We start from the raw sequence: 25,080 nt of genomic DNA on the forward strand, positions 1-25,080 counted from the left end.
TAACAAGCCCTGATGATCCTACAATTAAGTGTTCTGTACATTGATTTTCCACATTACCAAGTATATTTGTTTTGATCACTTTCTTTTCCTCCTCAAAAGAACATAATTCTATTAAATGTTTCATAAAAATCTTTACGATAAAATGAATAGGTGAGAACTACTCGTATGGTCAAATAACTGAAGTAAAGAAAAGGTATTATATTATGAACAGATTTGTAATATAGTTATAATAATGTCTGTGGTGAATGTTTAGCGCGGATACTGCAGTGGTCGTCGGGTGAGTCGTCAAAAATCTAAAATTAAAATCTAAAAAAAAAGGTAAAATAGAATCTTAAAATGTACAAAAAGCCGTCTGGCTCTAGGACCTCAGACCGTCCATAAATCATATACACCGACCTGTTCGTTCAACTAACACAAACGGACCATGAAAATAGTAATGGTGAAAAACGCGCTGCTTGTACATTACTGTATGTTATATGTTGGCATTCCATTCTTATGTACTCAACTTGAGAGCTACTCCGCCGGCCAAGTCGTATACACGCCATTATCGCGCAATAATAGCATTCTAGAGAGTTGCTCGTTTCTTGACATTTTTATGGCCTAATGGTATACGAGAGCGATACAACATTAATTCACTTCCAAGTGATTCGGACAAATTAAGTTCGTATCTTACGGCAATATAAATCAATAAATAATTATATGGTTTACAATTTATATCGTCGTTTAGGCCAACAATCAATCTGCACTCCATTCGATTGCGTTTATCTGCGCTTGTTTTCATCGATCAAATGTAGAATTATTTTAACAGAAAAAGCCACACAGATTCGTATTGACCCACCTATCTCAGCTTTTTTCCAGTATCGTACGATTTAAATTTTTCAATTTATTTTTGTAACATCCCAATCTATTTTGCCAGAAACCAAAATATAGTTTATTATTAAAAAAAAAATACAGTTGAGGAATCCAAATTTAATTATTATAGATTTGAACGTTAAATTGTCGTCCTGTTCTTGAATAGAATCAATGCGACTGAAACCCGTTGATTTATTTGTATTAAGATCAACTGTAACATGGGTGGTATAATTCGGTGGTTTAAAATAAACAAAGAGAGATCATGAAATGTCGAAAAAAATATTCAAACGAAAATGCCAAAATAAAACAGTTTTTAAATAGCCAACTTGCATAGTACAGCATTTTAATTTAGTATGTTAGACAACATTTTTTTTTTTTAAGAGTAACGGCCTTTAAGACCATCCGTCCAAGTCCCTCCAGTATTTCTCTGTCCTCCGCTGCTTCCCTCCATTGTACTCCAGCTTCTATCGCTCCTACATCTTTAGCAACACAGTCCTTCCATCTTAAGTGAGGTCTTCCCAGCGGTCGTTGTTCTGTCCGGTTGTTCTCGATTAAGGTCCTTTTTCCTCCATTCATGCCCTGCCCATCTCAGTCTTTTGACTGAAATTTCTTTTGTAATGTTAGGGCATTGAAAAAGGTCCTGCATTTCTTGATTATATGTCGTTTCCTCCATTCCCCAGTTCGATCATACTTGCATGGTCCAAAAATCCTTCTCAGAATTTTTCTTTCAAAAACCTCTAACCTTATTACTTCTGATTTCCTGAGAGGCAAAGTTTCTGAGCCGTATAGTACCACTGAGCGTATTAACGTTGTATATATTTAGACTTTAAGATTATTTGATACAGCTTTAGTACTTAGTAAATTTCCCAAACCATAATAGCAGTTATTACCTTTTTTGAGTCTGGTATCAATCTCTACTTTTATATCGTTGTCATTAGTCAATATTGATCCTAAATAATTAAATTGGATACTCTTTTAAAGCTGTGGTTTCTACTTTAATTACTTCACCTTGTCGGTAATTAAACTCACTTCTATTCACTATTATATATTTTGTTTTTTTATACAAATTATATATTCAACATTTTTGTCTAAATTTTGTGAATAACGATTTGCCTCCAAGAGTTGACGCTGAAATCGCTAATTTTTCTGAAACCAGAGAAGTTATATCTAAGACTATTTCATTTAAAGATAAGTACGAAAAATGTTATTTAATAAAACCATAATTGTCATCAACGCTACGTCCACCCATAACTTTTCAAGCTGCAAGAACATTTTAAATATTATAAACATGACATCCAAATAATGTTCAAATCATAAAATAAGTTTGCAGATTTGATGAATTGAATTTATGTCAAGTTTGAGTGTAATTCATTCTGATTGCGCTGAAATAATAATATGCCAAGACATAAGCATCTGAGGCTTAATTATTGCATGTATTGCTTTCGTGGGAAGCCGTGGAGAAAATAATGTTTTCATATGATTGTACGACAGCGAGATATGTATCGCAAAGTGACACAAGCATGTTTAGTCGGTTTGTAACAGTTTATAACATTCTAGATAGCCGCTTTTTGGCAGACGGACAAATCATCTTTAAACGCCAGTAAAGTTCACATTAAGCGCCGAGAAGTGCACGTCAACCTTTATATTTGTTTTTTTTTTATAGACCGTCGTAGGAAACAAATGGGCGTTTCGACCGGAACGTTATGATAATTCTAAGGGTCACCTCAAGTAAAAAATAGCACACACCCAATTCGCGACACGATTATGTAGCCGTTCCTATACAAAAACAACTCGCCGTGGTCGTTGGCCAAGAACTCAAATTCCTCTGCGGTAACGTTTAGTTTTTTACGTAACAATTTCTCTGGCTTATCAACAAGCTATCCTCACTTCTACACCGTCTATTAATGCCCTAGGTAGCACGAAAAAGAAAAATATATATAAATTTAAATTGTATTTTGTCCCTGTAACATTTCATGTTCGTGTTATCCATCATAATACTAGTCGTCTTATTATTTTATTCGTGAAAGCGAAAACGACTTTTTTCTTTATGACAAAATAAATCAGTATAATCACGACTTTGCGGGAAGCTTGGAGAGGCCAAAATCCTTTAAAATATCATAAAGCTTTCGAAAAAAAATCCAAAAACTTGGGAGCTAAAGCGCATTTACATTTCAATTATCTGTTGGTCGTATTTCAATAATATGAAATGCATCCATAACACTTTTCCGACTCTTCTTATGCGCATTTCTCTCTTTCACAGCCCCATCGTCGCATCTGGTTCGCCACGAAGAAAATATAGTTTTAAAGCATTGACAAGTGGACGTACGCCCTTAAAGTGGGCACTGGACATGTTACACCATTTAAATGTGTTAAATATCAAGTTTCACAAAAAAGCGAATGATGTTTTGTCCAAACAAGTGAAATGTGAAAAAAAATAGTCCGTTTATCAACGCCATGAAATTTTTGATTAATCGTTACATATTGCACTATATAGGAGGCACCGTTGTAGGCGCGAGTGGAATAGGGCGTTTTTAAGAGTGAATCATAATTGAAGTAACGTTATATTTTTTACTTAGCATTTACATCGGAAGCGGACGACTCACGCAAACGTTACTGGGCCAAATCCCTTGCGACCTACCTATAATACGTACGTCATAGAGCATTAACCGTTAAACTACTAAATAGGCCAACTGGCCAATGTACATACGGCCATATTGACTCCTACTACGACAATAATTACATTATCCAAAGCAAAACGCGAGTTCTCTATCCTTTGGCAGTACAAGAAAAATAAACTTTTTAATTATTACATCATCTGCTTACAACAAACGGATTCCTTACGGCGACCCTAAGCGTTACACATTTGGAAATGGCGTGCAACATGCGAATAGCGTGTCTGTGTGCCCATACATTATACCTATGCGCACTTGTCTGTAGATTAAACATGACAACGGTGCGGTTATTACGATAACAATAACTCATACTTACGCGGATAACATTTTCACCGTGCACAGATTGCGAGGATAAAAGCTATTAGAACGAAACCACCGATTGGCCCGAACGGAAATGGAGGTCCGGACCAGTCTAAAAATAATGTCTGGTGTTGTGTAATTCAAAATGGCGCTATACATCGTTCGGCATTGCATAAAAGAGAAGGAAAGACAAATTTAAGGAGCTAAAACGAGACTGTCGAAATGGATGGCTGTAGAGACCGGGTCAGTCAAAATAGGGATTGAATAGCTAAGTTTTAGAGAGGCGCCAATAGTAGAGAAAATGAGAAAGGATCCTCGTGTCCTACACGGATTGACCAGCTATGGACCGCGCGAAAATTGTCTATTGGCAATTTCTGTTCATTACATGTGCAGGTAAAGAAAGTGCTAGGGAAAAATCATGCCAACAGACTAGATTTAAAAGGCTTAATACATCTATTGTAAATGCTTTTGCGCCCGTTTTATTTAACCACTTTACGAACGGAAATTATTATTATAAATTAGTTCCGGGTGTGATGTGCAAGTACACAATGTATACTCGAGTGTCAGAGAGACTGGTCGTAGTACGATTAGAATAATTAAAAGCGCCCGGCCACATCTACTGTGACATAACTGTCTGTAATTTACACATTTACATTTGTCCGTCCAACTCGGGTTGACCTACCTATTTGCCACTTTCACCAGACAAATGTACTAAAATGTATAAAAAGCAAAAGTACCCCACATTAAGACTCGATCCTCAGATGTTTGTCGATACCTCATTACTATAAAGGAACAAGAGTGCGTGCGTCTTGTGCTTTTTTTTTTTGGAAATTTAATTACAATTCATCATACGATATTGTCAACCACAATCAAACGGAAGCCAATGCGGTTGGTTAATGACTGTAATACATAAAAATTATAATTGCGCATAACCTAGTTTTGTCGCGTGACCTGCTAAAGCCGGACTTTTTGTAGTTAACTGTTTTTTCTTGTACATGTACATAATATGTTCACAAAGAGGCAATTAAAAAATAATTTGGTCAAATGCATACACGAACGGAGGTCAATTTCACTTGAATTAAACTTATTCCGATGTAGAGGTGATCAACTGAGACGTTTCATACGAATTTATAGTGAATGACACCCGATGACTACAAACATTTTTTTTTGTTAATTTAAAAAAAAAAACGGAAAAATTAATATTTTCAACCGCAATCGATTGATTATAATTTAACACGTTACAAGCTATATCCAATAAGTCTATTACAATATAATATGTTCATCGCGGTAACTGACAGCTCAGAGTCTCCCAAAAATCTGTAATCCGCCATTTCAAACTTGAGTGTTGGAAAACCTTATAAAAACAAGTATTGTCGTTTACAGACTATGCTGCATGATGTTAAGTTATAATAACCGTTAACTTTGTGTTTTCTCGATTGCTAATATTATTTTAAGTATTAGACGCGCGACTTACGGGGGGGGGGGGGCAAAGAGCATCGCAGTGCTCTAGCGGTATTACAAATATTTTCACAATGTACCGACATAGTTTGTTAGCTGAGAAGGTATTGTTGGTTTTATAAAGATTCTTTAACAACGTTAATCTATTAAAAACTCTACCGGATCGGTCACAGACAACAGGGGTCCGGGAAGACACGAAAAACCCGTAGGCCCGATCACTGTCATTTTAGTAATAAATAATAAAATAATAATGATAATATATACTTGAGTCGGATTGAAGCAAAAAAAAACCCACTAGTACACTACATCATTGTAGCAGCGTTGAATGTTTATAAAATCGTTCGAGTAAAACTGGTATATTACAATAATAACACACCGGGCCGTGTACTTCACAAACATATCACATTATCTGGTATTAAATAATATTATCTGTATAATACAGGACTTGATGACAACCGATTTACCTTGATTTTTCCTGCTGCAAGTACAATACTCGCACGGTTTGCCGAACGGTCAGACATGTGACTCGGCGGCGGCGGCGGCGGAAATAATAGGTAATAATAATAATAATAATTATTATTATTATTAATTACACACACGCAATGTTATGACGACGATTGATGTAAAATACACAATGCGATAAAACAAAATCGATGAGATTATCACAACAGTCGAACAGAACACGTACCGTTAACGATCTCGGCCGAACGTCGACTGCGCGCATCCGGTGTGTGTTTAAATTATTAAATGAAAAAACGTATTATAATATTGTAATTTGTACTTATTAAATTTTTTTTTTTATTATTCTACCGTAACCTATATACATATGTAACGACTACCAGTTAATACTACTTCAAGTTACTGGTGCGGATACTGGTTTTGCGGCGCTAAACACCATCGAATCGATCACGGAGCGTCCTGCTCGGACGACATGACCCTTTTTCGAGCAAGCGCCATGCCACCGCTGCAAACTAAACCACCAATCAGTCAGTTAAACCGGTAAATTGTGAGAGTAGTCGGGTAAACGTAAGAGTCATAGGTACATTTTTCCCCTTAAATTATACGATAAAATATATATATATATATATATATATATATAATACAATAATTCGGACAGAAAATAACAATAATTGTAAATAAATAAAAGTTTGGACTGGTTTTTGCGAAACAGATCGAAGTCTATGTTTGTTTGCACCTGTTACAATATTATTATACGGGCAACCACCACTACTAGACCTACATGTCACAATCTATATATATATATATATTATATATATATAGACACATAACATTCGTGAAAGTGAAAACGTTGTACAGGACTAACGACCTACGCCATTAAGAGATGGCGGCGGCGGCGGCGACTATGAATATTATATTATACATAAAAAAAAAAAAAGAAAAACATTTAAATACAAATTTCGGATTACTTATGTTTTACAAGCACACACGAGTGGGAGGCGTCACGCCGTTGCCAGCGGTCGGAGTGCGGCGGGGCAATCCGTTATATATTTTTTTAAAGGTCTTCTCAAGAGCTATACAACGTTATTATGTGTGTGTGTGCGTCTATACATAACAAACTTTAGACTTTAGCGGCCTGTCGATTTTCAACGATGCTATAATACGATATTATAATATAGTGTATACGTCTAATACAGAGTACTTAGATTGTGCGCTTCCGGTGCAATGATAACAACAAAGGAATCCTAAAAAAAACCCAAGCATTGTTTTAACGTCGATACCTGAACGCACGCTTAGAGGGTGGGTGCTGGATGGGTAGGATTCAAAAGTTCACTGAACGTGAAGACTCTTTGATGGGTCAGGTGGCGACGCAATACGGTGTTTACACTAGAAATGGGTAAGTAGTCGAGATCAGTTCGGACTTCAGCGGATAATTTAAAATCAATGTTTTAAACCAATTTTAGAAATTAAAATGGTTTTCTTGTACATGTGTACATGTAAAGTTAAAAAATAGTTACAAACCTGGTGATCAGGATTAAAGAATAAAGTTAGAAATTTAGAAACAATATTATTGGACATCACCTACCTGTCTTACATTTAATAATATACTTAATTACTTTAGAAGTTATAGATGTTAAAAATTCACCCATATTACTGCCAACATATTATTATAACCAATTAGTTGTAAAAAGAACTACCACGAACTGGGCAAAGTTGGCAGTAACCGTCATAACTTTTAGTTTCGGGCATGTGTGTTATCAGTAATACCATTCAGCAATATGCTGTATCTTTTAACGTCCATAACTTCTAAACTAAGCGGTTTTACTTAACTTGTAAATTCGTAGTCAGTAGGTATAAAAAGAACTTTCGATAAAAAAAAAAAAAATAGAAGTATACCGAAATACTCATATATATATTACTGTCATCAATAATAAGTAGTTAAACAATAATAATTTATTATTATTATTCATTAATCCGCTATCGACTTTTAAAGTTCTTTAAACTAATTAAGTATGCATAAAATGTTGAATAATTAAAACATGTTTGTTTACTTTTATATCAACTAATAAAAATTCAAATAAAATTGATTTTAGTTACATAATAATCAAAATATTAGAAAAAGAGATGACGGATATTACGTGGTTAGATTTTCAAAATTGGCATAGCTACGGTCGAATTTACTCGTTTAGTGATCAACCTAGTTTTTGTCGAAAATTAACATTGAGTCTTTTAAACTCAAGGTACAAAAAGTTGTATCATAAATATAAGTTAACGTCCTAATATTGCTGTATTGAAGTTTTTATTCAGAAAACAAGTATCAATGCGGTTAGTAATTTTTTTAAGGCTTTCTTTACACCTACAGAACAAGTAAATGAAAGTTAACGCAAGTTACCCCAATAGTACCTAGTAATACCCAAGTTACCAATGGTTTTCCTTTAAAGATAAATAGAAATATTATTTCATAAAAATATATTAGAACGACCGGTACAGGTATACACTCTGTTGTTATTATAATATAATGAACGAGCATTTTAATTAATGTGCGAGCGTACACTATGCCAAACTCGATAGTGGCTTCGAGTGCTCTCGAACTCGATTGAGGGCAAAAAGGCTCTCGTCATACGTATATAATATAATATACATATATATATATATTATAAATAGACGGTCGGTTGCATAAATTAGTTTAACGATGCACTTTGAAAACCTATCTAATTACAGAGGCCACTATAATTTAACAGTACATGTAATATAAGCCGTCAATGAGTAAACCCGACAGAGAGGATTTCCCCGCCCCCCCCTTGTCTTAGGCGTACTCAAACAACAACTTATATTGATTAACTAACCTAGATATGCATGTTATTATCACCGTACAACCCCACGACAGTGAATAAGTTTCTACATGTGGACAAATAAGGCTTATAGGACATTTGGCGTGACGGCTATTCGAGAGTAAAAGAAAGTTTTGATGCGAAACAAAAACCACACAAGGGAGGTGATTTTTTTCAACATTATATTCATTATTGTAATTGTCAAGTATGAAAATTCACACAGCCGCTCGACTTATATACATTTTACATAAACCCCGTATTTAATGGACAAGATAAAAAAAACGATATTCGCCTCACAATTGCCAACTAGTGTGGTAAAAATATTCAGACATTGCAATACTAATCTAACTTAACCAAAACGGTTTTACAGAAAAAATAATATCCTGTCCATAAAGAACCATACTATCACTTAAAAGAATAGTAAGATTAGCGTACATACAAGCAATAAATTGAGTCATAAATTAGATATGAATTTGGTTTTTACTAATAATTTCATCTACTTGATACACTAACTAAACCACCAGATTGCCAAGTAAATCCAATCAGAATAATGAAATAGTATCAAAAGTTTTAACAATATATTTATAATAAAAAATGTATTGTTTTAGAGATAAAACAATGACAACTTGACAAACGGATTAATAAGTTCTTTGGTTGATTTCACGTTGTTTGTGATATGTAAGTTTATTTTAACTAAAAATCTCTTTATTATTTTATCGTTATTTTAAATACAATATAAGTAATGGGATTTTACAAAATTTAAAATTAATTTTACAAATGAATGTTTTATATTTTGTAGTGCACAAAGGTATAATTTTATTTTATCAATTTACCTATTGTTTTACATTAACGAATATCCTTTTGTAAAAATATGCATACATTCATATTGTTAATTATTTTACATATATTTAATTATGATGGTTTGATATTTTATTAACCAAATTTAAAACGACATCAATACTTAACTACAAGACAGCTTCATTATTTGTACTTAACCGATAAAGTTAGGTTATACTTGTAGCTGTTTAGCTATTGCAGGAAAAAGCTTGTTGAACACGGTGATAACTAGATTTTATAGTTAACGTTATTATTTAATAAAAAACAGTTCATTTAACTAAATTTTTAGTAGGCCACCTAACAATTTAGACGGTCCGACTAAATATTTGGCTATCGTTTTTTTACGTCATGTAGATACTGTCGGTATTTTTTCTTATTTTTGCCAACATTAATGTTGATAAACAGAAATTAATTACTAATTATTTGGAGCTTTAAATGTTTAGCAAAACAAACCGGCAAACAAACGATATCAGAGCTACCAAATCTCTAGCATCAGTAATATGGACCAACAGCTGAAAAAGCTGACCAAGTCGTTTGAGTTTTGATGAGGACAGTGTATTATTATCAGAACGATCAACTCGTGCGATTTCAAAGTAGGCACGTGTCTCTTGGCTTGGAGGGGGGGGGGGCACCACCGGTTGTTTATTATTTTGGCGGCGAGAGTCATTATCGCTTTCTCCTAGTCCGGACGGTGATAACCGCAACGTCGCACGAGACGTGGTCGGTATAAAAAAAAAATCACTAATTATAATCATTTTTTACAACCCCGAACAACGGTATAAGTATCAGCGGATGTTTTTTGCAAAATGTTAATGTAATATTGGGGGGGGGGTCATCTATTTGACACAACTAGAAATCGCCAATTCGAGTATACTGGAACCCTGTATGCACCACTCTCGGTCGACTACGGTCACTCTCGGCACTATTTTTTTTCGACATTTGGGTACAAGTAGCCGATATGCATTTGTATAATCGTAAAACCAATAAAAACACAGAATCGTGCCTATTCGCTATATTATAGTATTATATTATTATTATCGTATGCGGCAAAAACGAACCGGAGGTCATTGTCCCGGCTTGTATGGTGGTTACGCTGTGGCGACGGTTGACAATAGAGGACATAATACATAATGTGCTCGGTGGCGGCTCTCTACGACGACCGAGTGCAAGTGTAACGACCACGGCCGTTTTTTACCGCATGCCGTGTGTACTTAAGCCGTTAAAAACCGAAAAAGCGTTTCCGTTTTGGAAAAAAATAATGAATCCGTTTGTTTCCAAAATATATAATAACCGTCCCGCTCCGACTGGCCTCGACAATCGGTAATGACAATAATCATAAAAACGCCGTTTCGTCGAACGGTTTTATCCGGCCACAAAAGTCTCCCTTCCCCCCCCCCAACTTTCTCTCTACCTACCCTCAGAAGACTGGCGTATGAATGACGTCGAACCCTATACACGTATATATATATATACCCTCCCTACAGCATCAGCCTTTGGCTGCAATAAAGTTTAACGACTCCGGTTAGGTCTATCGCACGAAAATCCAATTCGACTACCGCGCACAGTGATAATAATAATAATATAAAAACTATCCCAGTTAAGCACACGCACACACAAGCTGATATTTTCTTGGCGACCAAACAATAGTTTAGAAGACCATTATCGCGCGCAATCAACAACCATAATATTATTTTTGATTATCATTTTTTTCTCTTTCGTTCCTGGTCAAAGTAATACAACAACAAAAACAATGACTTGTTTTTCTTTTCTCCTTCACTCTGCCGCTGAAGATGGGCAAAATATGCTATAAAGATTAGTAAATCAAGTCCACTTATCCTTTTATACTTTCTTTTCAATAAGTGAGTTACCCTGGCCGTTCATCAATACCTAAAAAGCATCGCGAAGTTGCCGAACAATTGAAATAGTGAGAATCAAAAGGATACGATTAAAGTACAAAATTGTTTTTCCTTTGTATGATAAGGTCAAGACGAAGAAATTCGGTGTTCATTTGTTTTTTGTTTTCAATATTTGCGTAGAAAATTTAAGAAAAAATGTAAAACAAGTTTAAGTAGAAAGCGGTATCATTGAATCAAGTATGATCAAAAACTGTTATTTTTAAATAGTAACTTGTAACCCTTTTGGTTTTTATTACTCTATAATTGGTAATTTCGAAAACTGAAAGCAAAACTTGAAATGCCAAAAATTGTCGGTTACCGCAATACCGAAAAGTCACTTGAATGACGAAAAAGATAGGGGGAAGAGACTATCTGAGATCATCCGAAGTGAACCAGTTGTATATGATTTAATTTGATAAACCGGTCTGCGTTCACTCTTGATGATTTTGATATCTACACCATTCGTTTTTAATGAATTCATCCAAAATGGTCATCGGGAGTGAACCCTGGTTATAAGCCGGCTTATGATGTTTGGATGTATTTTTCTAGTATCGTTAACCGACGAATAGACGTTTTTCTGAAACCATTCAACATTTAACCCCGAGAAGTCGTAACGTTTGGACTTGCACCCTTTAGTGACCACCCTATGAGTTTAGCTTATTAATTAACGAGCTTGCAGATGGTTATCAGTACTCACCAGAGCGGTCTGGGGATCGTCGTTGTCTAGTTCGTGGTAGTACGATTGGTCGCTACCTCTCCTGCTGCCGCTAAAACACATGATCCTCCTGAACAGGTCGGACACCGCAGCGCAAAAGCCGCATTGTTGTTGCATCACTCGGCGGCGCGGCCAAGCGTGTAAGCGAAGGCGGCCGGTCGACGACGGCGTAAGCGGAAGCGGTTTTAGCGGCGGCCGACTAGTGGCTTGCGATGGCACACCGGTTGTAATGCATAGAAGATGACGGGCGCCGACCGTTTAATGGCTACGCGCGGATACTACCGGCCGGCACAATAAATATTATATAATAACTCAATCCTTAAATGTTGTTGTTATTATTATTTATATTATTTACCGCGCTGACCGGGCGGGGAGAACCCGTCGGAGCGGCACGTGTGCGTTGGCGTCGGTAAAAACGATAAGCGACCGGCGATGAAAAAAAAAATAAAATAATCCGATGAAACGGCGTTGTTTGTAACGGAATTGCCGATTAATTATTGTCGGGCCGATTAACTAGAGAAATTTTTATTATATATATATATATATATAAAAATATAGGTGCGTGAGACGCGTGATCGTTAAAGAACGGGACAAGAAGGGCGGCCGGCGAGCTCGGAGCGATCGCGGCGAGACGACGACGCGACACACGACCGACACCACACCACTGACGCGACGGGCACGCGCGCGCACGCACTCATAGACAGACACACACACACACACACACACGCAAACTCACAGCTCACATACATACAAGCACACGACGAACGGCACGCAGCTGCCTGGCACACACCGCCGCGCGCACACACACTGACTGCTCGGCGGCGCTCGCTCGCTCTCCGTGCTGCCGCTCTTCTGTGCCTGCTCCGGTCGCGCGGCGTTCCTGCGGGGTCCGCGGCGGCATTCGCCGGCAACCGGCATCGCGCACGCATACTCCGGTGGGCCGCCGAATTAAGCGAGCGGGCCCACAGCCGCCGCCCGTCGTTATTAGCAGTAGTTATACAGCCCAGCTCCTAGTAGGCACGCCGTAGCTGCCCGCGTGCTCGGCCCGGTCCCAAGCGCCACCGCCGCGTTTAAAAAATAGCGCACGCGCCATAAGAAGTATAGACGCCGCCGGAGCAGGTGTTGGCGGCTGCGGCGCCCGTGCGCGGGCCTATTTCCAACAAAAAAAAAGGCCTTTAACTTCCTATTTAATAAATATTATTTAAATACCGACAACTGCTCTCTAGTCGATATACGACACTGGGAAAAGCTTTGAGTGTTTTTTGTCACCTTTATTCGACCTCAATAACACACGTACTATACGAAAACATTATATTATTATTATTAGGACGTCACACCAATCAACATTTTCCATTTGTCAACGGGTTGAGTATAGGCACATTTTGTCAAAACCTCAATTTAAAAATAAAACCTAATTGTACCTACCTAAATACAGTACAAAAACGAGGAGTCTTTGTAGCTAAGTATTTTTGTTTTTTACACTATTACCGGATCCGTGTCAAACGAAATTCACAAAATTCAGTAGTTAAAAAAAATAATACAAATGATGGTATTAGGGATATCAACAACAACCTACGACAAATGGTGTGGTGGATAATAACGTTTTCAAAATGTATCCAACATTTTAAAACTTTATTACAACAACTACAAAATATAAAATAGGATAGTTAAAGAAATATCTAGTTTTACATCTAAAAATATGGACAGGCACTTCCTCTCTAGAAAACGTTATGTATTAAGGAGTTGGGTGTAGGCGATTTTTTTGTAAGCCTTGAGTTATAGCCAAAACTATTACATCCATTCAAACCTAGCCCTCAATAATTGTGTGTAGATAGCTTATTATTTTTGATCTAATAAAGTAGTTTGTACAAATTATAAGAAAAACACAGTATTATTATTCAATAAGAGCTTTTGAAAATAAAACGAAACGAAATTCTAGATTATTACTAAGTGGGTCGGGCGAATACCATTGAATTCTCACTTACTATTATTATTTGATAAAAACCTAAAATTAATATCAACAATAATAAAAAGCCAGCACGTTGGGGACGGCAAATTCAGGAAATTGTTCTAAACTAAAATCGATAAATCTGCTTCGATGAGAATTAGGCGATCGTTAGCCTATTAATCGACTATAATACATATATATATATATATATATATATATATATATATGTTACTAAAACGTAGCATGTTTGACCCTGGAACCGGTAATTTGGGAGTAATTATCTATAAATATAGACAATAAATGTATTTATAATCGTGGTATCCATTAGGATATCCATATCATCTACGTTCTGCAATCAATTCCGGCTTTTAACTACATAAAAAAGCGAAATAAAAAAAAAAACGTTCACTCCCTCTGGGGAAAAAGACTAATAAGGATATTTGTTTGGTTTTTAACTGTAGATCAATTGGGTTATGCCTGTAGATATAAAAAAAAATAAGACTGCAAGGATTAAACTTAATTAAAAAAAACCTTTGGGAACTTAGATTTAATATTTTAAAAACCCACTATTTTTTACTTAACTATCGATATTAAAAAGTTCTAACTTTAACCAAAACAAGAACCTATATTTCAAAATTTTGTAAATACAATATGAAAATTTAAACCGAAATAACCAATTATGGAAAACCCCTACTAATTCGTACATTTTTAGTAAGTTGTTAATAAGACCCTACACACCAGTAATTTATCAGCGAAAAACGGTTTTGCGGGGGACGAGTATGTGAGGACGGTATTTACAGTAACGGTATAAAATGTTTACGATGGATAGAAAAAAACTTTATCTATGACGTAGCGAGTTTTTATTCATTCGCCAAAATTCAAACCCCTTTCCCTTTTTTCACTTTATAAAAGTATTAAGCATAGATATCAAAAAAATAAAAACTCTACTACATAGATAAAGTTCTTCTCTATACACTGGTAAAATTTGGTTAATGGCCTCACGCATACTTGTCCCGCGCAAAGCAATTTTGATGGGAAAAATTGTAATTTATCCTATAGAAATGACTGTGATATAGTCTGACAAAAAAATAATGGCAATCGTTACAGAATTGTCATTACTGTATCAATAACTATAGTTCAAGTTAAGATTTTGTAAAAAATTGCCTATATATTACTCCTTAAAAATGGGCGTGGTAGCGATATCTTAATTATTAGGGTGTTTTTTTAGATTTTGATGGGAACGGGGTTAACTTTTCATTAGTAGTAAAATACTTTTGCTTTCGCTAAACGATTTATGATATCCATAGGCTTGCTACATGAACTGGTGATTAAAAAGTAAGTTATCTCGGTTGCAAAAAAAAGGGGCTTAACAATATCTTTCCACCTGCGCTTCGAAGCAATTTTGTAAACAATTATTACTTTTTCTGTACTTTTATTACTGTACCGGAACAAAATCTGATTAACGGCAGTTCGGGTAGGCACTACGCGCTAAACTAAAAACTGACATAAATTTACAATATTATTATTATTGCACAAGTCCCATTATAATGGCCGCGTTGTCCGCAATAATGTTGAATTCGGCCAGATGTTACAAAACAGTCATAGGTATACATACCTATATGTGTTTAAGTACGATTGTGTTTTGTACACGGGTATCCACATTGTTTTCCCGGTTAAAATGGCGTCGGTGCCGGTTTTACACATTAATTATTAACATTTTCCAGAGGAAGACACTTTTATATTATATTATCACTTGGCGGGTTTGTAAACAACAAAACGACAGAGAATACCGCCGATTGGACCACCGAGCATGTTTAACAACAAGCCAAAATACACAATCACATAGTATATTCCATTTAAACATAACCGTCGGTCAATGATAATATATAACATTGTCTTTTTAATATTTTACCCAAACGCCGAGAGATGAAAATGCATTGTTTTTCGATATTATTATTATTCATTGACAAACTTCCAAACTCCGGAAGACAATTTTTTTTTCTTAAAGAAACCCTCGCCTCGCCTCGGTTTGTTTGTTCGCTTTCCAGAGATAATATCGAACATCTGCGGCCCGGCATGTTTAGCGACCAGTCAGGACCAACCGAGTGTTACTCTACACATGGCTGTTGTGCAAACAACATATTAAAATTTAAACGTCTCTTGCAGTCGATTAAAATATAATAATAAACATAACAAATACATTATAATTCTGTAACAACTGTGAATAAGTGGTGTGAGTAGAATTTTGGTCAAATTTGACTAAGTACACTAGGATGTAGTCCGAAGCGTCTAGCACACCTTGAATGAATGTCTAACTCGTTGGACCAACAAGAAAACCTTGAGAGAGATGCGAGTTTCTGATTATATGGCTGATTTAATGACAGCTGGTCAGTTTAAAATCGTTGAAATAGACTTACACACTTATTCACAGTTGTTACAGATATTATAGTTTCGAAAAGGTCGCTCCGAGTAATGATGACACACGACCACTTTGCGCCGCACGCTTTTAATAGATCCGCAAAAATCAAATAAAACACTAAAAAATACACGTTTTATATTATACAGTATCGCGCGAAACGTTGGATACTGAAAACGTATAGACGGTTCTATCGAATTCTGCTTTTCAAAAGTATTTACGTATAGATGCATTACGGTGTCATAATGAATAAATAACACTAAAAATAATTTAGACAACACGTCTAAAAATGTCAAATTTAACAGAATTCTCTTGGTCATGGATTTGAAAAGAACTGAAAATCAATGTGATCTAGTATCCAAAGAGAAGGGCTTCCCCGAAGAGAAGTTATAAGTAAAAAAATGTAATAAAACGACGCTAAAGATAATAGACACGTGGATAGGACACTTCCGCAATTGAGGCCGTCATAGATTTGCAGTCCTCGAATGATAAGAAATTGAAGTTGTGTTTACTAAATGTGATTTCATAATTATCATCATCACGTATTCGGTATTACAATAAGCCTTGAAGGCCTAACGCTATATGAACAAAATTATTATTTTTTAAACATTTATAGTTGGAAATGCAAGTATTTTTTTTCAAGTGTAAAAACAGTGTCTATCAAAGAATTTTCTTTTCGTTTTTTGAAAATTTAACCCATATTTTGAGTCAGAAATCAATATAGACTCCTGCCTTCTTAAATTAGCCTATCCTTTACACTTATTGTAAAAATAATTATTTACAGATTGTGTAATTAATGTAATTTTCGCCGAAATTCAATACCGGTATAAAAATATAAGAATTATAATAATAATTGATACATTATGAAACGGCGAATCGCACGTGTGGCCCCGTCTTCACCTAACATACCATAGTTTTTAAAATTAATCGGATAAACGCTACCTGAAGTCTTTACGGTACGGTGCATTTGACGGGAAACGTTGAAAAGCCTGGAGCAACAACTTGATATGGGTGGGTGGGCGAAACGCGCTAAAAGCTTTGACTTAAGTATTAATAATAACGCGACGCATAGTTACATACACGAGGATAGTACTTTGGTTGCCGGTAATACCTCGAGGCTGTTGGCGAACCGAATTCAAACGCGAAAAACGTTTAACCGTAATTAACCCATCCCGCTTTGATCATTTAAACGGTACTCTAATGTGCGGACAAACGTCATTGATCAAGAGAGTGCTTATAGACGCCGTAGGCGTAAAGTTTAAATGTATTATGTACTTTGTTGGTTACTAAGTAATCGAGCCGTTTTCTCTCGTGTCTTGTTAACCGTGCTGGTAAGAAAACGAAGAAAACCGAGAGAGAAAAAAAAAGGCTACAAGTATACAAGCTGAGTCAGCGCTATCGAGAATCCCACGCGTGGACATGAATCGTTGTCACTGACGAATTGGATAATAATACACTGGGTAGTTTATAGGTTCCATTCTTAAGGCTCGTCGATACCGAGTAAAAAATCGAGTACTTAAAACTCAATGCGACGTTAGCTCCCATGATGCATTATGTTTTATGGTATTTTCAAAACGTTCAACTAGCTACTAAATTCGTTATCGCCATTCTTTGGGGGTCGTCTTCAGGCATTAATAACCGTCTAATCCCTATAGCCGCCCAAAAACAGTACACGTGGCTTTGCATATCTATATAAACACATAATAAATACCAAGATGCCAGCAATGACGAAATACGTTTTCCGAAAGAACTGCAATGCGCTGAGATTTGTGACATTAACGAATTGATGTGCGAACGGACCTTTCTGTAGTGTTTGCCAGCTAATTGACCGACTGTTACAACTTTGAAATCATTATAGACCGTGAAAACGGACATGCATTAGGGTGCGGACGCGTCAAGATGGAGTGTGATGGATCGAACAGTCTCGATCGGCCTTAAGAAAGACTTGCAAGCACAACAACACATTGTATTGCAAAACCCCATTGCTGTAATTGTTCTGCTGCACATATATAATATGATATAAAGTTCGGACATTATTCGAACGACGGAAATCTATTAAAACCCGTTTCCCACCTTAATCTTCGGGGTGACTTTAGGATTCTTTCAACGTTTCGGACTAGTTTACACTCATTGGGCTTGAACCATAGGAAACATGTTAAGTGGATCTTTTTTTTAAATTTAAAGTTGGAAGATAATAATTCAGAAAGTTTCACAGACTGAACGATACTGTCGGTAACTGATGAGCAGAAAAAAAAATTATATAATACAAACACCACCGTGAAATTACATTTTCAATGATATTGCGCTAAGGTACGAGAACAAATAGAATAACCAAGCATCTTCGATTGTGCCTATGGTTTCTAGCTAAGATCCAGAAGCGCTAAAGTATTTGCATAATGACGTAGGTACCTACCCCGGTCGTCTCGCATGGTTACGCCAATCAAAACACGGTTAAGGATTTTTGATTTATTTGCTTTTTTCATCGTACCGACCAAACACTTGCATGATTAAATTCCCTAAAATAATATCCCGATAGCTTTTTTTTTAACATTTCATCAAACGTAATGGCTATACTTATTAAAAACCGTCGAACTGTCGCCGTTTGTGTGCTTCTTTGTATATTTTATGGAATTGTAGTGCACAAACCCGTTTTTATTCCCATCAGAATCGATAAACCACTAGTACTACCCTTTGTATAATATAATTATTTATTATTATTATTTACACGTCATGCGACAACGGATGATTGCATTATTATTAAATTTCAATTTGCGCCATATAACATATTATGTACAATAGTTGCAATCAGCGGTGTTAGCCTATACGTTAAAAACACATGAGTATTATATATATATATATATATATATATATATTGTTTTAGTAAAATATACAATATCGAGTTTTGTAAATTATAGATAAAAAACAATTCGACACAAATAAACCGTTCAAAGACATATCCTTAATTATGTGAACACAATACATTATCATAGTATAATTAATTATATTACACAATTCAATTAAAACACATGTACCTCTCAACTTCAGCTGACTGAGTTCAACAACTTTATAATTCTTTCTTCGGCCCTAATCATTTCGCTGATACATTACAAAACAAATGTATTCAAAGAAGCAATTATTTATAATATACTACGATAAGATCAATATGCAAATAATAAAAAATGTTTGTTTAATATAGCAAAGAAGTGACTGTAGTGTATATTATACATTCTATATTGTTCTTAATCGAAAGGTTGCGCCAGGAATAAACATTTTTTTTTCTTCAAAAGTTTGGAGTATAATAAACGGCTGTAGCGAAACGACGTTTTTTTTCTTATAATAGTTTATCGAGTGACTGACCCTTCTGTGAATCCATGACGTCATTGTCTTTTACGTCATAGAGAAACGTCCCAATATTCAATCTAATCTCATCGCCTTTATTGTTTCCCAAACTCCAATTAATAATAACACACGGATAGACGGCGCAAGTAAGTTCTCAAGTAAAACACTTCAGGGACTATTAAACCGAATAATATGTAAACCGCTCCCTATTCAAATATTGGCATTGTCCAATTCCCATGGCTTACATACTTAAATAGAAAAAATGTTAAATTTCTTAACTATTTTTGGGGCAGTGCAAGGCCAACTTCAAAATTTAAACTAACCAACAAAACAAGCTGTACAATAATAGTAATAATAATTAATTTACCAAACAAGAGTCGGATAATCCAGATAATACCCTCGACGGCACCGGCGTCCGAGAGGCGCTTTGGCGCGAATCCATGCGCTTCGTGGGGTTTCTCTCCAGTGTATTTTATTATTTTGCAATGGTAAAAAAATACGATTAAAGCACTTGTGTACACAAGACGCAGAGGATTATAATGTATTGAAAAAAAACAACTAGGGAACATGTCTTGGAAACAATCCAAGTAGGCCGCGCGCGTGTAAGAATATGCCGGCGAGAACGAACTAATTTGAGACCGACCGAAAAATAAACCACTACAGTGACAATTTCATATTGCCTTCCGGGTCCTATTTTGGAAAAACAAGTACTAAGCTCATATATATAGATACACATAAACGCAAACGCTACCGGTAAATACGAAGGCATACATAAACACTATCGTACAGTAATAATAATAATAACAACAACAATAATAATAATGCAAGTATCCGTCACGGAGGAGATTATATATAATATTAGTCTAGGGAGACGACGACGACGATAACCGCAACGAAATCTCGGTTAACGCACTAAAAAAAAAAAGTATTAAAAAAAACGTCATATGAAAACAATCAAACGTCACGGCATGGTATTCAAATAAAACAACTCATAGCTCAGCCCAAAACCATAATGTAATATAATCGCGTGTCACCGAATAAGTATATAACAGTAAATACTTTGTGTACACACAACAAACGCTTCCTCGTCGACAAAAACTTATGTAAATACGATGATGTAATACTATGTGTGTATACTATAAACACACATTTATAGACCAACGTACGTATAAACGCACATAAACTAACGAAAGCTCCCCTTCTGTTAAACACACACAGTTTTCTTCTGTCCGGTTTCAGTCATCTTCCAAACGTACACAAACATATTATGTGTATACATAAGGTTTTATTGTTAATGCGTTTAGAAGACATCGTAAAAACGGTTTCCCGATTAATATTTACTATTTAAAAGCCACGGTAATACGACTACTCCCAGGTCAGTTGCCAACAGTTCCCAAAGAACTGCATCAGGGCCGGGGATTGGCCAATGGTCCAACGGCGGAGCTCTTTTTGATACATTGTTTATAATATGACAAAATAGCGTACAATAATTATAGGTGAACACGATTTTAAAAACAGTAGTAAGGCCAGAAATGTTAAGTATGAAAGTGAGCGGTGGCCGCCGAATAAATGCGATGGAAGCAAATGGGAGCGGTTAGGTTATAGATAAGGTTTTTTGAATTGTATAACTCAACTGTTATAGTAATTTTTAATTGGTATTTAAATACATTTGTTTAAATTTAATTAGTAATTGGTAGTCAATTACTCTTTTAAACGGAATTTGTAATTTCCATTACAAATTAATTACTGAATAAAAAAAATAATTGTAATATATAATGTATTATTTAATTGTCTTCCGGAAACGTCGCAGAGGGTTTATTTATCGTTATAAACAACACCACCAAAAGCAATGTGGTAAGTACAAAAAAAAAATTAATGAAGAGATTAAAAGCGTTTGGACACTTTTTTCGATACGTAACGCACTTCACGCAAATACCTTTAACTTTATGCGACAATGAGCTAGAAGTTATAGTTCCGTTGAAGTATATAAGTTCACTTTTAGTTTTCGCTAACGAATACCCTTTCTGGCCGGTAGGACCGTATTATTTTCTAATACAATTCGGTTTGTTTTTGCCGGATTAAGAAAATCCTGTTTGAAAATTTTGAGTTGCAAATATGGCCAACTACATTAAGCGTTTCGCTCTCCAGAGATTTTCCCTAGAAAGACGCAGGAAGAAAAAGAGAAATATGTTTTGCACACATCTAATCCCCTCAGATCAGTCCCTGAGGGTATATTTTATGCAACGATACCGAACAAAACTTTTATATTATAACAGCCAGCCGCAATAACCGTTGTGAATAGTTCAAGAGCTTAAACCACGATGGTGCAACTTTTTTTTTCTACTTCAATCACGTTTGAAAATAACCAAGTAAACCTCGACTTTGTGTAGATGATGAATATGTTGTCGCAAAAGATTTCGACTTATGGCGAGACGTTGTACCACTTTTCAGAACTGGGAAAAAATTAAATAAGATAATAAATAAAAGATAATTTGACAAAAAATAGATAGCTTTTCATTCATTTAATTCATGAATAGTGTTATTTATAATTTAATAAAAAAAAGATAAATAACTAGTTTATTTAATATTTATAAACAAAATCGTACCGAAGCTATACTTCAAATTTATTTAAAATAAATAGCATTTTTTAAAACTGTATTTAAAAATAAACAAAATATACTACTATAGTTTATAAATAAAACATTTCATTGAATAATTTAAAAAAATTATAGAGCAAGATGGGGTAATTTGAATAAAAAACATAATACAATTTTTTTTTTTTTAATTTTATTTTAAGCAAAGTTTGAGAGTTCCAACCTGTAGTTTAAGTTTTTGTTGTTGTTAAAGGTTTGTACATACATATAATAATTATTAATCAAGTAATTCTTCTTCGGTATAATCTACCAAATTTTAAATAAATATTTATTTTTATTCAAATCTACCCCGGTTTGGGGTATATTTGAATCTAAAAGGGAAGATAAAATAATTACAATAAATCAACGTTAGGTAAAACAACATTAATAGAAAACAAAATGTTGGGTTTGAATACATTTTTTTGTACTTAAAATTAATGAAGTTATAATTAAAAAAAATCTTGCAAAAATAAAAATTTCACATTTATGACTTTTAAAATTTTGTGTACCACATAATCAATACTTTTAATAGTCACAGTGTTTGACTGTGACAATTTAATATTTTTTTTCTCGATATTTTTAGCTCAGTAAAAAAAAAACAGAATTATTCAAATGCACATGTACCCCGCATTAAAATGTATTCCATCTTACCCTAATCATTTTTATTATTTAGACATTCAAACAAATTACTGAATAATAATAAAAAAAAACAACGAAATCAAAATAATTTTGTTTAATAATAATATTATTTTGAAATAAAAAATAAACAGTTATTATTTAAATAATAGTAACTCTTGTCACTTGTACAAAATGTTTGTACCCTGACAGTTGCTTTCAGAGCTACATCAATTTTATTAATTTTTACTTATTGCAATGTTAATTAACATTAGGGTAGTGTTCATTGGTTTCGAACCATACAACGCGAGTGAACAAATAATAAGAATAACCCCACGTCCAACTAGTTCATAAGGGTCTACAGTGTAAATTTTTAGCTGGAAAAGTTCACAAAAAAAAACCAAGATATAGGTAATATGTGAGATAAGTAAAAAAGCATTTCGTTACACTAATGTCAATTGCACGTAATTGAAATTTTATCAAAAATGAGTATTATACGTAAAACAGTTTGTTATCTCTACGTACGGGTTTTATTATCAATTGTTTTCATTTAACCGGTTATTTCCCTCTAAAACCACGTTTAAGGAATATCGCATATCTACCATTGAACTGTAAAAAATGTAAACAATTTAATAATTACTGAATTGTTATAACTCATAATTGATAATCGTAACGTGAAATATGAGTAAACACTGTTTAAAATTGCATAATTAGTATAAATTATGACAAAAGTACAAACAATAGTTTCTGAATAAAGTAAAACAGTTTTTTGCTTCAAATGAAAACTTGTAAATACGTGGAATTAGTGTGACAAAAATTAGTATTAAGAAAATTTGTCATTTAAAAAAAAATTACACGTTAGGTAATAAGCCACGTATAATGGAGACGATAAAAACCCACAAAATAACGATAAAAAAAATTACAAAGGCAAATATTCTTTGAAATGATTTTTGATTTGTACACTTACCATTATGCAATAGAATTGTAAGAGATACAGAATATATATGGTACAGGCATACTATTGTAGTTGTTCAGTCATATTATACTTTAACAACTTTGTAAAAAAAAAACACGTTTTTCAAATATTTCTGGTTAGTCATATCTCATTATGTTTTTTTGATAACTGATAAGTGATACCGTTTAAAATTCCTAGCAAATCCTACAATTAAAGATAATATAAGTATTTTATCTATATTCGTGATGTTTTTAGAATGAAAAGTTGGGGCAAAATAAAGTTCCAAATAAAATAAGTTACTTATCTTTCTTGCATGTAATTAATATATTATTATAAGTTATAACTACCAAGTGTTCAGTGATCGCATGTCTGAACCGTATTGGTTAATCCGACTTTGTTATTGCGATAAGAGATAACAACATAACAATCTTTTGCACGTCTTTGTAAACAAATTAAATGATTATTTCTATTGTTATAATCGCAATCGTTGCCAAGATAATTCATTAAACATTACACAGGTAAACACATATTTTGTTTTGCCTTATGACTACAATTTTTTACTCACATGATGCATGGATTTAAGAGATTATTTTAGTTAGCTCGGCCGGCTCTAGAATTAGATAAATGAAATTGAATAATAAGTTATTTTGTTCAAACGTTTGTTGTAACATTATAATTATGTATTATACATTTTTGTATTGAAAAAATGAAATACTAATAAATATAATGTGTGCATAGAAAATATAAACCGTCGAAAGCAAAAGTTGTGTAAATCATAAAAGTTCAAATGGGAAACGAAATATTAAAGTATAAATAATGCTGTATACGTTTTTATGAGAACGTAATAGTTCCTTTGCCATCTAGCGGAAAACAACAAGAGCAGGATTCACACCACTTTCTTAGGCGACTGAAGGAAGAATTATCGCCTGGTGGTGTTACTTCTAAATGTGCGAAAACCTGTCTTACACCACTTTGCTCTCGACGGGTGTAATATCAAATAAATTTGTTGCATAAGTTTTTTCTGGCTTAAATATCTCAAAAAAAAAAAAAGAATAATTGAAAATTTTTGAATTTTATCGGTTTTCTCATCCAGCTTGTACTTTCAAAATATATTTCTTTAAAATACATATCAACAAATTGCATCTAAAATAAGTA

General features: G+C 34.4%; 1 protein-coding gene across 6 annotated transcripts in view; it reads right to left on the reverse strand.

The window, feature by feature from the left end:
* Nucleotides 1–25,080, reverse strand: part of LOC126840942 (high affinity cAMP-specific 3',5'-cyclic phosphodiesterase 7A-like) — a 107,185-nt gene that overhangs the window by 50,478 nt on the left and 31,627 nt on the right. Inside the window, exon 1 of one of the 6 annotated variants that reach the window (XM_050577014.1) lies at nt 20,090–20,179. The exons of 2 other annotated variants lie outside the window; for them this stretch is intronic. In XM_050577014.1, the coding sequence (XP_050432971.1) occupies nt 20,090–20,164 (75 nt within the window). In that variant the 5' untranslated portion in view covers nt 20,165–20,179. Of the gene's footprint in view, nt 1–5,746; nt 5,985–12,001; nt 12,701–20,089; nt 20,180–25,080 lie in introns of those variants that run through there. 3 more of the 6 variants (XM_050577036.1, XM_050576981.1, XM_050577025.1) reach the window with 3 other exon arrangements.

The sequence above is a fragment of the Adelges cooleyi genome, unplaced genomic scaffold (assembly GCF_023614345.1).
Source record: "Adelges cooleyi isolate 19-005CV unplaced genomic scaffold, UGA_ACOO_1.1 ACOO_flye_CR_arks_rails_tigmint_CR_PRNA_108, whole genome shotgun sequence".
Taxonomy (NCBI): Eukaryota; Metazoa; Arthropoda; class Insecta; order Hemiptera; family Adelgidae; genus Adelges; species Adelges cooleyi.